Source organism: Ochlerotatus camptorhynchus, unplaced genomic scaffold (assembly GCF_037179485.1).
Source record: "Ochlerotatus camptorhynchus isolate MF236.1 unplaced genomic scaffold, CSIRO-AGI_Acam_v1.1 ptg000284l, whole genome shotgun sequence".
NCBI classification, from domain to species: Eukaryota; Metazoa; Arthropoda; class Insecta; order Diptera; family Culicidae; genus Ochlerotatus; species Ochlerotatus camptorhynchus.
In genome coordinates this window covers 197,580-214,826 of record NW_027040773.1, presented here as the reverse complement: position 1 = coordinate 214,826, position 17,247 = coordinate 197,580, and the positions used below count along the sequence as shown (strand labels likewise).

At 39.3% G+C, this 17,247-nt stretch overlaps 1 protein-coding gene across 1 annotated transcript in view; it reads left to right on the top strand.

Annotated features, from left to right (window-relative positions):
* The window catches only part of slf (C-type lectin domain-containing protein slf), a 40,551-nt gene extending 23,738 nt beyond the window's left edge, over nucleotides 1–16,813 (top strand). The window contains exon 3 of the mRNA XM_065228232.1: nucleotides 15,827–16,813. Coding sequence (XP_065084304.1) covers nucleotides 15,827–16,389 — 563 coding nt within the window. The 3' untranslated portion in view covers nucleotides 16,390–16,813. The remainder of the gene's footprint in view (nucleotides 1–15,826) is intronic.
* Nucleotides 16,814–17,247: the final 434 nt, after the last annotated feature.

Below are 17,247 nucleotides of genomic sequence, written 5' to 3'. Positions count from 1 at the left end.
GACGAATATTAATATTGACAACAACACTGGCGATAATGAACATCTAGCCATGAATGAAGAAAAACTAGTGTGGACTTCGATAATCAGAGGTTGCCTTGATCAAGATAATGTTGTTATACACTCTATTTCAAAACTACCCTAATTTGGGTAGAATCCACCCAGATCGGTCAAAACTGAACCTACCCAAAAATGGGTAAATTGTGTTGGGAGTGACAAGTTGAACAACGTCGATCGGATTAATGTCGATGTTCTTCATTTGTCAACTTGTCACTTCAAACACAGTTCACCCATTTTTGGGTAGGTTCAATTTTGACCGATCTTGGTGAATTCTTCCCAAAATTGGGTAGTTTTGAAAAAGCGTGTAACAAAATTCAAATTCATGTAGGTAGTTGGTTTATCTGTTAAGGTTGTTTTCACTGTCAGCTGAGTTGAGTGTAGAAGAAATAATTTTTATCAGCACATTCAATCGGGTTTGAACTGGGTTCTGCACTTTTTCATGATAAAGGGTTTGCCGTTTAAAATCCGCTCACACAAAATGCATTCTCAAAATTCGAGCTTTTATCCGATTATCACCAAATTTTCAGGGAGTAAAAAAAAACAATTAAAGTTAGTTTTGGCAGTATTATATCCGAAATCGTGAACCTTGGTCTTAACCCCAGCCATGAGGTTCTGCATGACCTCAGAATCAACAGTTTTTTGCATATTCTTCATTTCTTCTACATTCTTCACCACTTTAGGTCGTTTTAGAAGGTGCTCCTTCATAATGGCCCTGTATTTTTCTATTGGGCGCAGTTCCGGAGTATTTAGGGGGTTCAGATCTTTCGGCGTGAAATCGACATCATTCGCCTTAAACCACTCTAGCACGTTCTTCGTGTAGTGGCATGATGACAAATCCGGCCAGAAGATTGTCGGACCGTCGTGAGCCTTCAGGAGAGGGAGAAGTCGCTTTTGAAGACACTCTTGCAAATACACCTGTCCATTCAAAGTGCTTGCGGTAACGAAAGGTGCACTCCACTTTCCGCAAGTACAAATCGCTTTCCAAATTAAGAACTTCTTGGCGAACTTCGACATCTTCTGTGTCCGGAGGTTCTCGGGAACATCACCCTTATCCTTGGCATACATGGCATGACATACAGGTTTCCTGGAATCTGGTTGAAGTCCGTCTTCACATATGTCTCGTCATCATTAGGCAGCAGTGTGGTTTCGTTAACTTCTGGTCGTACAACTTCCGGCCACGGCTTTTTGCGACCGTATTCTGTTTCTCGTCACGGTTTGGGGGCTTCTGAACCTTAAACGTACGTAGTCCAGCTCGAGTTTTGGTATTCTGCACGAAAGTCTTGCTCACATGCAACTTTTTAGCCACATCTCGAACTGAGGCGTTCGGTTTCCGTTTAAAGGCCCCAACCACGCGTTTGTGATCGTTCTCGTTGACATGACGGCTTTTTTTTCGGAATACATTCTTCGAGCCATATTTTGTTACCAGACACCATGGCATTCACGATTCCCAACTTTTTTTATCCGATGGCACGATGCGACAGATCCTTATTCTCAAAGTACTCGTGCAAAACTTTTTCGCACACGTACTGTTCTTTCGTCGCCAACTTTTGCGCACCTGATGAAATCAACTCACAGAGTGTAAACAATACACATTAAACTATGTCTACGAAAAATTTCAATTAATTTTACCCATCGAATCAAAAGTTAGAGCAATTTGAGTGTGTGCGGATTTTAAACGGTACACCCTTTATTGCAGTTTCTTTGCTCTACTACCGCCAGCTTCAAGCCTGAGGTCACATAACATATGTGAAACTTCATGTGAAACTTCATGAAAAACTGATCACTAAAAGTTGACCCCTTTTTTGTGTTGCCTCAGTGGTATAACTGGTATAGTCGGACATCGAACTGTCAAAATTAAATTTTCGGGATTCGACACTGAGCGTTCATGTGGACCAATGTCGTAAACGTAAGCAACCCAACTAACAATTTTCACAACGTAAACGCTTTACTCATTTCATTTATACAGCCTCAAGCTGTATTCAAACGTTATACAATATGAAGAAACCTTTACTCAACCTTTATACAAGCAAATCTGGCGAACTTACTCAGCTACTTATGGCTGTTGGAACGGTTGGGAGAAGTTCTTATTGCATACCCATTAACGCTTCTATACAGCTGTTATCATGCTGTTTAGTTGTGTGTGAACTTGATAGGCGCTTATTCAACCTTTTCCCGGTTATCCAATAATCATTACACAGCTTTCTCTTGAAGCCGGGTTAAATACTGCTTACGCTTTTTTATGAAGGAATTTATTGAGTTTATTTTGCTGTGAATCAAATTAATCGGAATTAGTTACAAATCATCACCAAATTATTTACCCTGCACCGGAGGAACCTGGAATCGAATTCGAGACGACCTAATTGGCAAACCTTGACACTACCAACTGTGCTACGCCAACACTTTGAACTTATGTAAACAAATCAACATTCGCTTCTACAACAAAATCACTGAGTAGAGGCTTTATAATAGTGCACATGAATCACTTTTCTCGACTAGTTATAAAAGAGCAGAGTAAAAGCTGTAAAACTGCACACGTCTAAAAATAAACCTAGTTGACTGTGAAAATGCTTCCGAAGTAGCTCTAACACAGTTTATAAGCTGAGTACAGGCGGTTTAGTTGTTGAAAAAGCACTTTTGATGTTTATGTTATTCAGCAAGAGTGGTTGGTTGTGTAGAAGCCATCAAATGAGTAATATATTCACTTTGTTAGCTTTGTTTTGCAGCTACAAGTTGAAAGTTGGGTAGTGTGTGTATAGAAGTGACATTAGCGTTAATTGGCTGATGTTATTCAGTGCGACTGACAAATTGAATAATGGTTGTGAGAAAGTTGAGTAAAAACGCTCTCCAAAACTATTTTGCTAGCTTTTGTTTGTAGCTGTATCTGCAGCTTCTTTTCAGCTACTTTACAGTACAATGCTGGAAAAGTTGGCTTACAAAGCTGAAAATGTTGGTTGGGAATGGCTTCTTTCGTAAATATCTTGTTATTCAAAGTCAATCCATGTAACCCAGCAATTTTATCAGCTATGGGCGACTTTCCCTTTACACAACCGTCGTGGTGGCTTACTTGAGCGAGTTTTGCTTCTCAAGAAATTCGTGGAAAAGTCAGTGTTTACGTTGGTCCTTATGAAAAAAAAGCAGATATTTGGTTGCATGCTCAGTACACGCTATTTGAAAACTACTCAAATTTGAGTAAAATCCACCCTGATCGGTCAAAACTGAACCTATCAAAAAATTGGTAAACTATGTTGGAAGTGACAGGTTAACAATTGAACAACGTCGGTCGGATCCATGCCAATGTTGTCCATTTGTTAACTTGCCACTCCCAACAAAGTTTACCCATTTTTATTAGGTTAAGTTGTGACCGATCTGGGAGGATTCTACCCAAATTTTAGTAGTTTTGAAATAACGCGTAAGTTTTGTTATTGAGGGTGGCTCTGCTACTCTTTACTCCTATGATAAAATCCAATCTGTCAATCTGTGCTTGAAATCTAGCGGATTTTGTCTTTTCTCTTCACTCCACCATGGTACCAGCGAGCCGCTATCTCTTCATGCAAAGATTAAGATAGGATTTTTCACTGGAGTGAAAGGTTAAGGAAATGTCTAATAAAATGTTTCACGCATAGACTGACGTTCGCACTTTTCCATAGGAGTAAAGAGCTACAGAGTGACCGAAAAGGCGACTTGTTAAGGTAATGCGGCCATTCTTGTTTAGACGAGCTTTAGGGCACAGGGGGCTTATCAAAGGACTTATTAACGCGTGTTTTCAAGTCGGACAAAAGTCAATCAAGCACGTTGTAAACCAGTCATATTGTAGATAACCAGTCAGTAGATCTTTGTGTTGGGATTTGAGCAGAAACATTCAATTGTACGCAATTGAGGAACATAGAGAAAGTTGAAACCATGGGTGTTACAGGTATCGATAAGCGCTCGATTTCATTTGTCCTTCATGCAAAATTCTTGCGAATGGAAAGATGCAAGGTCAGCTCAAAACACAATATCCAGAGATTTATGTCTGTTTTACGAATTAGATCAAAGAAGAAGAAGTTCCACAACAGCTATTTAATGAAAAAGGAGGATACATTTGTTATCTAAGTTTATCATAGAGAAAGAAAATTGAAAAAAAAAATACCCGCGCAAATTTAAAGAAATAAACAAGTATTCGCTTGGAGTTTCTCCAGTTTTGGTCATCATTACAAAAAGCAATACGTATCGCTTTCAAAACTAAATTGTAAGCAGTTAACACATGGCAGTTGCAGTTGCAAACGTTAATTTATGTTATGCTGTGTGAAGGCAATAAAAAGACATCAGTTCAAGAGTGCTAAGAAGACATAGAATCAAAAACCTCATTAGGATTATTTTAATAGAATTGTCTATCCCTTTGATCTCCTTTCTTATCTTACAGCTGGTATAATCAGTTTGACAGATCGATGTCTTACAACTTGAAATCACTGAAATGGGGTCGATTTTTGATAATCGAGTTCCATATATCTTATGTGCTGAGGTACTTGCTTGGATAAAGTTAAACTCGTTCATCAAGCTGTTAACTCATAAAATATGAAATCCCGTTCATTTCTCCCCCTCAATAGTTGGCAATTTATTGTCATTTTTCCGTATTTGAAGCAATTTCAGAGATCCTAGGAAGTTTTATCGATTCTAAGGCTATTTCTAGTTTTTTTTTTATAACCTTGGTAGTTTAAGATATTTTTTAATTTGCTTCTCTGGCGTTTCAGGGCGTATGCCGAAGTGATTCCAATGACGTTTCAATGTGCGCTGGATTTTGAATTCGGACCTCTTTACAGAAAACGCACCGGATTATGTTGTTCCGTATATGTAAAAGCTAAGAATTGCTTCAATATCGTGTATCCGAAAGTGTACTTGACAGACTTGGAGGTACACCTACCGTGATCCAACTTCTAACCTAAACAAACAGCATCTAGCCATTACGAAGCCAGAAGAAATTTTGATCTACACTTACGAAAATAAATGGCCAGATCCTCTCGCTGGTGAGATTATCTATCCAGAATAAATTTAAACATAGTGTAATATAAGAATAAGAATATTACAGGACAACAATCGTTGCAAACCCTAGGACTGTTTGTTTGAATGCTAATAGTGACTGCTATCAGTTGAATAAAATTTAAATTTATGCTGTAACTACTTTTTTGTGATGAGAAACTCGTCAATGAAATCATTGGAGTCTCATCTTGAAATGCTATCAAGATTTCACTATAATTATTTTCTACGTGACAACTAAAAATGCAACCCATAATGATCAATTTCACCGCGGTGATCAATTTGCCCCCGGATTACGGTATTATAGCAACCACCGGGTATTGAATCCCCTACATCCAATCAATGTTAGCAAAGTTGCTGTTAATCGCATGACTTGTAATCACAGTTGTTCAGATTGGCTAAATGTTCACTTAGCACTTTTAGGTATTTGTTTTAAGACTCGTCTCCAGGTTCTTATCCTTGAAGTTTCCTCGATATTCGTAGAAATTCATTAAAATCAACTAAACTTACCTGGATTCGTTTAACTTGTTCAGAAAATTCTCTGAACGTGGATTAGAGAAAAAAGGACCTTCTATTGAGTTCTCACAAGATTGCAAGATCATCTATTTTACGATACAACTTTAGTAATCAGTCTCGGAAGTGTCTTTGAAAATTTCTTGTTATCAATTATGTCTTCCTGCAAAACACCATAACGAATTACCCTTCTGATCGTTTTACCCTAGCAATCTCCTGTACTGCTATGTCACATTACTTCCAAACAACAGCCAAGACCGTGCATATTGACCTTCCGTCTGTCTGTATAAATCACGATTCCCATTCAAATCGACAGCCCTTAGCTTTGAATTATACACTTTGCATATGGAATCAAAGCACACTCACCTACCCTCCTCTGGAGGGTAACATAATTGCAACTTAAAAATCGAGACCAAGGTCGTGGCTTTGTGCGATCTTTGTTTTAATTCAAAACATACTTTAATTATGCATTTTACCGCTACGTGAATGAGCATGTGCCGTGTTCGTTTGGGTGAAGAGCCCCTGCCTATATCTGGATAGATCTTGAAGAACAACAACAACAGCTGCCTGGCGACCGTTGTAAGTACCTAGTAGCAGCTGAACGGTGTACCCAGAGATCACTAATCTCGTGACCTTTTCTGCTACTTCAAATTGAACCGTAACAAACGCTAATTTTAAGTGCAATGCTCGAACCAAACTAGCCACGACACAATTCTCCGCTATGCTCCGTAACTATATAGCGTATACGTCTGTCTGTTGATCGATTCCATGATCACGATAATATGAAGTAACGTTGGCTGATGCTGCGCTGCGCAGAGTCGCAGCCAATACCGGTTGGTGGTTCTTTCGACATACGATCGTACCACGAGACCAACTTGTGGAATCCAATGCATCATCCTTTCACCCTTGGCTCTAGTAACCTGTTGTACTGGCCGCGGCGTACAGGTTTTTTTTTTTCTTACTCCTTTTCTATATTTTGCCATCTGGGTCAGATTAATTATGACCTTTCGAGGCTAACCAATATCGGTGCAGGGCGGATTGGTTGCTGTTGTGTTGTGTCTGTCTTTTAAATGGGTATTCAACAACACACTTCAACATCGAAGGTGTGCTGCTGCACTTGTCCCCAATCGGCCAAGACGGCATGTTCCTGTCAGCTGGTCGTTGAGCAGTGTGTTGTCTGCCTATATATTCAATAAATCATATGCGCTATAGGCCACGCGCAGTACCGCCTCACCCCCTGTCCACGGTCCTCCCATCATGGCAAAAGACGAGCCGAAGATCGTGTGAAGATCAACCGATCGACTGTTGTGTATGCGTACCTACGTGCTTCTCTGGCCAAAGCAGTAGCGTGCCATCGAAAATGTCATCGCCTGGTTTATGCTTTGTTGGATGGCAGAATGAGTACCCTAGCAGGGCTGAAGGGCACGACATTGAGTGCATATTCAGATACTGGCTGATGAATTTGATGCACTCTTATGTATGAAATAACGGTCTTATCCCCATCGAAAAATAAGGTATTGTCAAAGTTACCAAACTTTTCAATGAGCTGCAGTGCCATTAGTGGCACGTAAAAATCAGATCTATTTGAGATTCACTGATAGCACCAAAACAGGAAAACGATTCCTTAAAACACTACCGCCATCTGTTGAGCACACTGTGTTTGTAGATGTGTTCAAACGCCAAACCGTCACATGGTAGTTGACCAGTTGTGGTCAATTTGAAAACTACTAAAAATTGAAATCCACGGGAATGCAGGAACGTATTGTCAGGTATTGTGCATGTCTGTCTGTACAAATGCCCTGCTCCCAATCATTTACTTTTGATGACCTTCCAGGTCAGAAATACACTCTAGCGGGACAAAATAATAACTCCGAAACGAGGCATTTCCGGGAGTTGGTTTATTGAGCATAGTTGCTTATTTTAATTAGGACCATGTTTTGGTATACACCAATAGTTCAAAACTGATCCGCATAGGAAGCGCTAAAATAAATCTTTTCACTTTTAAATTCTAGAGACTTTGCATATGGTACAGACGGTACCATCCACCGCTTATATGGTGGGGTTTAAGGCCCACGCACATTAGATCCGGATCGGACGCGTTGCGGCAAAGTGACAGCAAAATCTATTGTCTAACTGTCAAATTTGCGTCAACGCAACGCAAACGGATCTAATGTGGGTGGCCCTTTACTGTATATGATTGGCACCTCGTCTTATGGGTTTCGCTCAGAGCCGTACTCAGGATTTTTGTTTAGGTGGCAAACTCCCTACCCCTGGCTCTTTCACTTTTGCGATGCTCTCATCTCATTTCATAAAGGTAGCGCAAAAGGGAAATATAAATCGCAACTAATTCTCCCTTTTATACCCGGTTTCTCTTAACTGAAATGGGAGTTATTCAGCCCAGAGATACCTGTATTTAGAAAAAGTCAAGTGATCATCATAAATCCACATACTTTTAACATGTGATGCGTAGAGCAGGCGATAAGATAGCTGGCTCTCACGCAGATGAACACGGTTCAAATCTATGTTGAATGTTCTTGTTCACTTTTTTATGATTTTGCAGTTGTGTGTGATAAAGAAGCAAAACAAACTTCCTTAATATGTTGATAATGAAGAGTAGTTCGTTTAATAAACATTGTAAAATGTTGCTTTCCTAACAATAGTTTTCTTGAAACAACTAAAGCATAGTTGAATTTTGAAGTTTGACGTTTGTTCATCTACTGAAAAATATAGTTGAGCCAACCGAGGAGCCAACTATGGACTATAGTTGTAACCCTCTATATATAGTCGAAACAACTATAGTTTCGGGTTATCTCTAAAACAATTGAACAATCTAGTTATTTTGACTGGAAAAATGATTGCGTCTGCTATAATTTGTTCTCCGTGTATAGCTATCTACAAAACCCCTATAAAGCTTATGAAAAAACCAACTGATGATTGTGCTATTTTCACTTCTGAATGGTTTTATGATTGCCTTGAAGTATAAAAAAACAATATGAATTGCCCTTAAAACCCAAAAATAAATCCTTTTATTGCTATATAAGTAAGCGCAATAAAACTAGTTGGCCATGAAACAGTTATTTTAAAACAATTATAAGCATTCAGTTGCAGAAATCAAATGAATTTGATGGAATCATCTTAATTTTACAGATATCCGCAGAAAATGCAGCGGCATTTTTTCTTGGTTGAAGGTATTCACGAAGGTTTGTGGCTGAGTGTAGCAAATAAACGGGCTCATGCAAACAATACTGTTGATTTTCTTTGCGCTCCGCTTGGAAGTACCGGAAAATTTTGATTGTTTTCTATGTTGTAAAAATAAACCGCCCATTTACACTTCTGACAAGTTGCAACTGAATGCTTATAATTGTTTTAAAATAACTGTTTCATGGCCAACTAGTTTTATTGCGCTTACTTATAGCAATAAAAGGATTTATTTTTGGGTTTTATAAGGGCAATTCATATTGTTTTTTTTATACTTCAAGGCAATCATAAAACCTTTCATAAGTGAAAATAGCATAAGCATCAGTTGGTTTTTTTTATAAGCTTTATAGAGGCTTTGTATACAACTATAAGAATGTTCCATGACTTGCATTGTATATGACCGATATAAAGCTGTAGGTAATGGTTGCAGCTGCAATAAAACCTTTGTAAATTTTGAATATAGCCAAGCAGGTCTAGATTAGTTACTTAGGGTTAGTCAAGGTATTTTCTGAAATGGCGGCGGAGTGGCATCTGCTAGCATGGTAAAAAAGCTTGTCGAGGTTCGCCTTACGCCACATTACATCCACATGATCTTTTGGCATGTTGTATGATGCCACACCGTCGCCACAACAGTGGGCGCCTCGTCTCGTGTCCGCAGTACGTTGTTCTAGAGTGATTCCGATTACACGTAGAATGTGGGATTTGATTTAATTGGTTCCAAAATGGAATACCCCGTGATCCCGGCGAAATAGGAAGTTACTGTCTTAGGCAAACGTTTTCAGGTGACTAAGGTCTTTCGGATGGTGCACATATAAGTTCAGAGTTCAGTTACTAGGCGGCGTAAGTGTATATATGAGATTTACTATGTGCTATTTATATCTCATGAACCTGACTTTAATGGAAAATACAGTCCTCAACAATGTTTTTTTTCCGGTGGACAAGGCCTTTCACATGAAGAACAGGTTAGTTGCGAATGCTCCCGTTACGCGGTGCTATTGCATATGTGATATTTATTAGGGGAATTTACGTATTCTTGTCAATCTAAGCAGCGTCCGCACTTCTATTAGCATTTTCTCAGCGTCATGCTCATATATGACGTGTCTGTTTGTTTACATTCATCTGCTGCTTGCTTCTCTATCCATTCCAATCGATAGAATTTTTCAAAACGGTTTTAAAGCGTTTTTACAACGCTCCAAACTACTCAGGTGAGTGTGACTATTGTTGGCAGACTCTTTTTCTTCTGCAACCTAGCCATTAGAACTGCGTGTTAACCAGCTGTTCTATTATCGGCAACTCGAAATCAACCCCATTTTGTGGTGCGTATGCTTCATTTGAAGATAAATCTGGCATTACAGGATTGATCGGTCATACAAATATAATCAGATTGAAGCTGAAAGACTAAAGAATCGTTTTAATACATTCAGGGAAGTGTGTTGATGGTAAAACATAGTGAAATTAACGTTTAAATTTTGGTTGCCAAAAACAGTCAATGGGTGCCGAAGCCAACATTTACCCTATGTGCTTTTTCACAAGATCCTGACTTACTAGGAAAATACAGTCTTCTACATAGTTGGTAAGCTAATCAAGTCATTCAAAATGACGGACAATAAGTGTGGAACCTACTCACTACACGGCGCTAGTGTATGTAAGAGCTTGTGCTTGTATCATATCTCAAGACTTTGGCATTCTAAGAAATAACTGTTCACTGCAAAGTTGTTCAGATGGCCAAGGTCACTGCAAAGTTGTCCAAAAAATATATGAAAACTTTCACGGATTTTTCATACGTTGTCGCAAGCGTGATTGACCACTTTTATGGATAATCCGGACCATCTAGACAACCTGTTTGTGGCCTCCAGGGCGCATAATTTGGCTTTAATGCCAAATTCAGTCAGAAAACACATCAACAAGTGCTTGCACAAAAAAACATGGAGCTCTAGGACTAGTTTCATGAATTGTCAATATGTTGGCCACAAATGAATGCATTTAGCTAAAGGACCAGTTTAACTAATTTACCTCTTTTACGGATGTTTCGGATCTTCCGGAGGACCAGTCTGTGATCCCCAGGGTCCATATTTTGGCCACAATGTAAAATTAATTCTAAAAACACATCAACAAGTGTGTTCGCAAAAACCATGGAGCTCTAGAACCAGTTTAATGAATTGACTACTTTTACGCATGTTTCGAATCTTTCAATGGACCAGCCTTAGCCCTCCAGGGTACATATTTGGGCCAAAACCCCATATGTTTTCTTAAAACTTATCAATAAGTACTTACGCTAAAAACTGCGCAGCTCTAACTCCAATTTCATGAATTTACCACTTCTACGGATGTTCCGGATCGTACAGAGGACCATTCTTTGTCCCACTGGAAGACAAATTGTACCAAAAGGAGGACAATAAACAACTTTCCCGAAGACACAAGGAAGTTATCTCTACATATAACTTTAAAATCAGAGTTTATCAGAGTTTTATTGACTGTATATAAATTTAGTTCCATTCATTTTAAACCAACCATGAAGTGTACTATAGTCCAACTAGTTCCATTAATTCGTGTTCAAAATAAATCTAAACTAACTAGCTTATCTTCGTTCCATTTCTTCGTTAAGGTGTCGCAGGACGAAGGAATGTTGCTTATGTACCTAGCTGCGCTTTGCTACTGCCAGAGTTGGTTCTTCGTTTCGTTCATTCATTTGGTGCTACAAAACTGAATACTCTTATTTGGCAAAGGCATCTGACACTTCACTCATATTTATGTGAATATCTATTCATGAACAGTTAAGAACCTGACACACGGTAGTTTAATTGAATATTGACAGATTTCCAAACACTGAACTGTGTAGAAGTTCTGGAAGCTTTCTAGAAGTACAACATTTAAAACTAACTTCGGTAAAGCTTAGTTAACTTTGTAGAAGTTCAGTGAACTTAATAGACCTACAGAGGATTTTGTAAAACTTCAGAAAGTTTTATAGAAGTTCAGCGAACTTAGTAGACTTAAATCAAATTAAATTTCGTAGCAATTCAAAAAACTTCTTTGAAGTTCAGGATTTTTTTTTCTAACTTCATTTGACTTTTTGAAGCTTCAAGGACTTTGTAGATGTTCAGGGAACATCATTAAAATTTAAGATTTTCAATATAAATTTGGAGAACTTCGTAGAGCTTCAGAGAAGTTCGAAAACATTCAGGGAGCTTTGTAAAAATTCGGGAAAAGTTCGTAGAATTCGGAACTTTATGGAAGTTTTAGATACTTTGATGAAGCTAAAGGAACTTTGCTTAATTTTAAGAAATTTCATGAACGTTTTACTTGTAGCTTCAGGGCACTTCGTCAAATAGTTGGAGATGCTTAACGTCAAATATCAAACTTAAAGTGGTCATTTTTATAATAGATGAGGAGATGAAAGTATAGAGTTAGAGTACGGCAGTGTGAAAATTGTATATAGAGTGTAGAAAGCGAGCAAAGGTCAATTTTGAGGAAGGCACGAATCGGGTTGATCATCTCCTTTACCGAACTCCCCTGTTGGGGAGAGATGGTGAGGGTTATGTAGGGAGAGAGGGCCATGCCTCTTATGCACTCAAATGAGTCAAATGAGCACTCTAGGGGTCTATGTACCACTCTGACGATAATAGGTAATGGTATTGGCGAAACCGTCATTTACAATGTTGAAGATGATCCTGAAATCTAAAATCTATATTCTTAATATCGCATCCCTTTCATGCGTGGAAAAGGTATAAATTGGCCTATGGGATAACACCAGCACCTATACACCAAATTGAAATCGCTGAAAATCAGCAAAATTGTGCTGTGTGTTTGACCGGTGGTGTACGAATGCAAAAATACTTGCGACTGTGATGCTAACAGTTTGACAGCTCTTTGACTGGGTGTTAGTTTATGTTAGCTGATTTTTTCGGTAAAAATATCGTTTGCTGTTTTTCAGTAAAGCATTGGATTGCTGATCATAATCCAGCAATTCGTTTTACTGATAATGAAAACTTAAATTTGGTGTGTAGAGAGCCATTTCAAGCTTTGCCAAGATGTTCTTCTAGGTACACGAGTCATGAACCCGCAAACTCAAATCAGCAACGTATGTCTGCATCTAAACATGTATTACCTATACTAGCTGCTGCTGCTGCTGCTGCTGCTGCTGCTGAGTGTGGATGAAAAGTTCAAGTGCTTCATTAATTATTAATGAGATTTTCAGCGGTTGGTTGTGACTTGTCGTCGTACATCCACCTCTTATTCAGGTGCCCGGTAGGCAGCTCGCATCATCTGCGTGAATGCGACTTACGAAAATTATCATCTTCTGAAGGTGCAAAAACAACAAACAAACAAAACAAAAGATTTAAAATACATCACCCCCATCAGTCCCTGGCTTTCGGTGACGCAACACATATCATATGTATGCAGATAAGCATGATTCCTTCGTAGGTAAATCGTATTGTTGCTCATAGTCACGCAGCAGCAGTGACGGGCATAATTTATGCATTATGCCGCCATCGTTGACGTTTGGTCGGACGATTTGTTTGCAGGCCATTCGCAACTCCACTTGTCGTGTGATGGAGGTGGTGGAAACAGATTGTAGGACGTTGCCCTGCCTATCGATAATAATGACGAATGTGGTTGTCCCTCCACGTCACCGCCACATGCCATCGGGGTTTGAAGGTCTCGTGGCGGTATCTGATTGATTAAGGTCTCAATGAGTGCCCGATGATGACAATGATGATGATGATGATGAGTTAAGCTTTTGATGGTCGTCCGACTTACGAAAATTTCACCATCGAAGGTTAGGTTGGTTGAACTTTATGCAAATTTTGGGTGAGTCCGTTCTTCAAGACGTGCGATACGGCGGTTGTTTGTGAAAGAGTCCATCGAAAGACGGATCATCACATTTTGAAATCTGCATACAGCTTGAAAGACTAAACTATCATATTTTTCCAAGTCACGCAATGGGCCACCGATTTAGTATCGTTTGAGGTTTACCGTTGCAAAGAAAACTGTAAAATTTTCCCTTTTAATGAAAGGTTAAAATGCGCATACGTGAGCTGCTTTACAAGAGTGAGGGATGTGACCTTTTTCATTTTGCATGAAGCAGGACGGAATATTTATTTTGATCACGTTTTAGCTCGTCTTCCATGCATTCCACGTACAATATGGTTTTTTATGTAATCTTCAATTTGCAAGAGCTCAAGAGCTCCCATTTCCCCAGTTTGGTTTGGGTATATCAATGCAGGCATCTGAACATCAGGAGGACTAGCTTCATTTTCATACTTAAAGTTTGATATTGTTTGATTTTATTTTTAAATTTGATATCACAATTCCTACGGTCATACAACTCTCGAAAATAGTTCTAAATCCCTTAATGATTGAGGAGTATCCTGGTCAAAATAAATCATCAATTGGACAGTAAAGCCTCATGTCTGGAGGTGTATCAATCAAAGAATAACATAATTTTCAGATTATCAAAGTTCACAGGAGTTCTAAGCCGATGTTACAGAAACTCATTGTGTTCTAAGAGTTTCTTGCAGTTATTAAGGTACAAGGGGAGGCAAAAGCTTTCTCCATTCTCTGAAAATTTTAGTTTATTTGGTTCTGGGATGAGCTGGCGCTTTTAGTTTGAATTTTGTATGGGGATTTTGGATAAAATACATGAAAAATGACACCTACACCATCTCGATCATAAAAAAGTTTCCTTATTCTTGATTTGATACAGTTTTTTATAAAATTGTATTTCAAACAATGAATAACCACTTCGCTGAAGACTACATTATGAATCCGAGTTGTTTTATAGAGATATTCGCTTTTGGATGTATATGAGAAAACTTCAACCAAATCCCCTATTTAAACATTAAACCAAATGCACCAGCCTTTCAAATTCAAAGAACCCAATTTTACATCATTCTTGATTATCACAGGCAACTGAATTCCACAACAGGGACAGTAGTTTCAATGCGATCAATAATTACAATCAAAAGTATCTCAACAGAGCTTCAATTACACCTTTCTGACCTCCCACCTCGATCCATTTCATTCTCCCTCAACAAATTAATTCAGTTACTATTGCATAGCCAATTTCATTTCATTGCCTTCCGAAAGACGAAAAAAAAAGAACTTTTATGCTCAATTTCACAACCAACCACGTCGAATCGAGAGCGCTCGGTTGCAGTTCCACAGAGCGTCCGTTCCCACAATCATAATTCTTTGAAATCACCCGTGCCGGTGGCTATCGCGAATGCGCGACCAAACTTCACATTAATCACTTACCCTAATCGTTTGCACCCTACCTATTCAGGCCGAAGCACAACACCGGGACCGAAACTTGCGCGCAGATTTGATTTGCCCTGCGCACCTCACTCGACATCGCAGGGCAAACGTCCATTAAGTTTTGTTTTTCTTTTTTGTTCTCTGACACATCGTGCCCAAGCGGATGCATGAAGATTTTTCTCACCATTGCTCGATTGGTTTCGCTTTTCTTTGCGCGCAACAAAAAAATGCTGATTACCGCTTTGTATTTATAAATATTTTGCATGCAGCGTTAGCGACGCCAGATTACGGATCCGTAGGCAAAATCTACGGATTCATACTTTTTTCTTTGGAATTCTATGGTTGCACCTTGCCGAATTCCGACCCCCCGCTCATCACTTCCAAAAGTTTGACATTTACGGAATTACCTCAAAGAAATCTGGCATCACTGTTCGGCGTATCTTATCTAGTTGGAGTTGCGGAGATATGGATGACGGTTTGGAGGTACGTTTTGAGATTTTCTCAAATGCATCTCATTCAGCTAAGTTGCACCCGGTATTCATGACAACAGTATTTACGAGGCAACGCAATAATGTGTCGCAAGTAGATCCCACGTTTTTAATGGACAATGCTGCACATTTGCTGCATTGCTGCCTGCTTTGCTAGCAAAAAATGACTGACATTATATCGTAAGATCCGGCCAGGCTGCCCTCAATTTAATCATGAAAAACCTTCTCGTCTACCCTCCGAATGCTTTAAATTTCAATTTATAATAAAACCTTTGTTCTCACGTTTCCCTCCCTCCGAACAGGCCCGAAGGAGTTCAACTACCGCGGACACAACTACTTCTACAGCGGCCACGTCCCCGCCCTGGCTGACAAGCGAGTTGATTGGCTAGATGGCCGTAACATCTGCCGCGAGTACTGCATGGATCTGGTTTCGCTGGAAACCCAGGAGGAGAACAACCTGATCTTCCGTCTAATCCAGCAAAACGATGTCCCATACATCTGGACGGCCGGTCGACTGTGTGACTTCAAGGGCTGCGAAAACCGCCCGGATCTGGAACCGAAGAGCGTCTACGGATGGTTCTGGTCCAACAACCGCGAGAAGATTCCAGCCTCGAACAAGATCCCCAACGGCTGGGGCTACAATCCATGGAGCAAGTCCGGTCACAAGAAGATCCCACAGCCAGACAATGCCGAATTCGACATCAACCAGACGACCGAATCCTGCCTGTCGGTGCTGAACAACGTGTACAATGACGGTATCGGATGGCACGACGTTGCTTGCTATCACGAAAAACCGGTTGTGTGCGAAGATTCCGAGGAACTACTGAACTACGTGGCTGCCACAAACCCAGGCATTCGTCTGTAAAACTGTAGACTTTAGTAAAATAAATCTTCTAGCATTAAGAGCCTCTCCTCTAAAGAAAACAAAAGCAAGGAACTAAAACTACATTGCCAAGTTTCTTGTCCCCTCTCAAAACTATCCCAGTTCAGAAAAAAAACTATCGCTTGAAAAACAAAACATGTGCAAATTTTTGTTTCGATACGATGATGACGACGCAAGTAAAGTGACGAACCTGAACAGCGTTCAAAACTGCATGAACCGAAAAGAAAAGAAAAACTACCAACACTGCAAAATGTTATCTAAATGTATATTTATTTAATGAATAGAGTTTTTAATATTTTCCTTCCCTGTAACTATCAAGCGAACTAAAGTGCAGTCAACAAACGAGTCCAGATCATCAATAAAATGAAATGCAAAAACTGAATTGTTACAGTGAAAACAGTACGTATGCGGGTATTCAATTATTGCGATGACAGAAAGTGGTCCTACCGTTTTTATCTACTTAATTTGAGCTCATAAGACTTTGTAAACTTATCAGAAGGATAGATGGAGTAAGATTACCACCCTGAGGATGACTTGATTTGTATATGATTATATTTTGCAAGCCAATTGAAAACAGCTTGAACATTTTCTCAAGTAGCCAATTGTTTTGCTCTTCTTCAGTTGAAACTCTGGTCCAGGAGTGCTCGAGCCCCCATGACTCTCATAAAGTTTGTTTACATTCTTGTTTCACTCAGTTTCACCAGAGTATGCACAGCAAAAAATAATAATAAGGGAAATGACGGCTTCGGCTTGACTGTTTTTGGCAACCCAAATTGAAACGCTTATTTCACTGGATTTTTTAACGAAAATACTTCGCTGAATGCATTCAAACGATTCTTT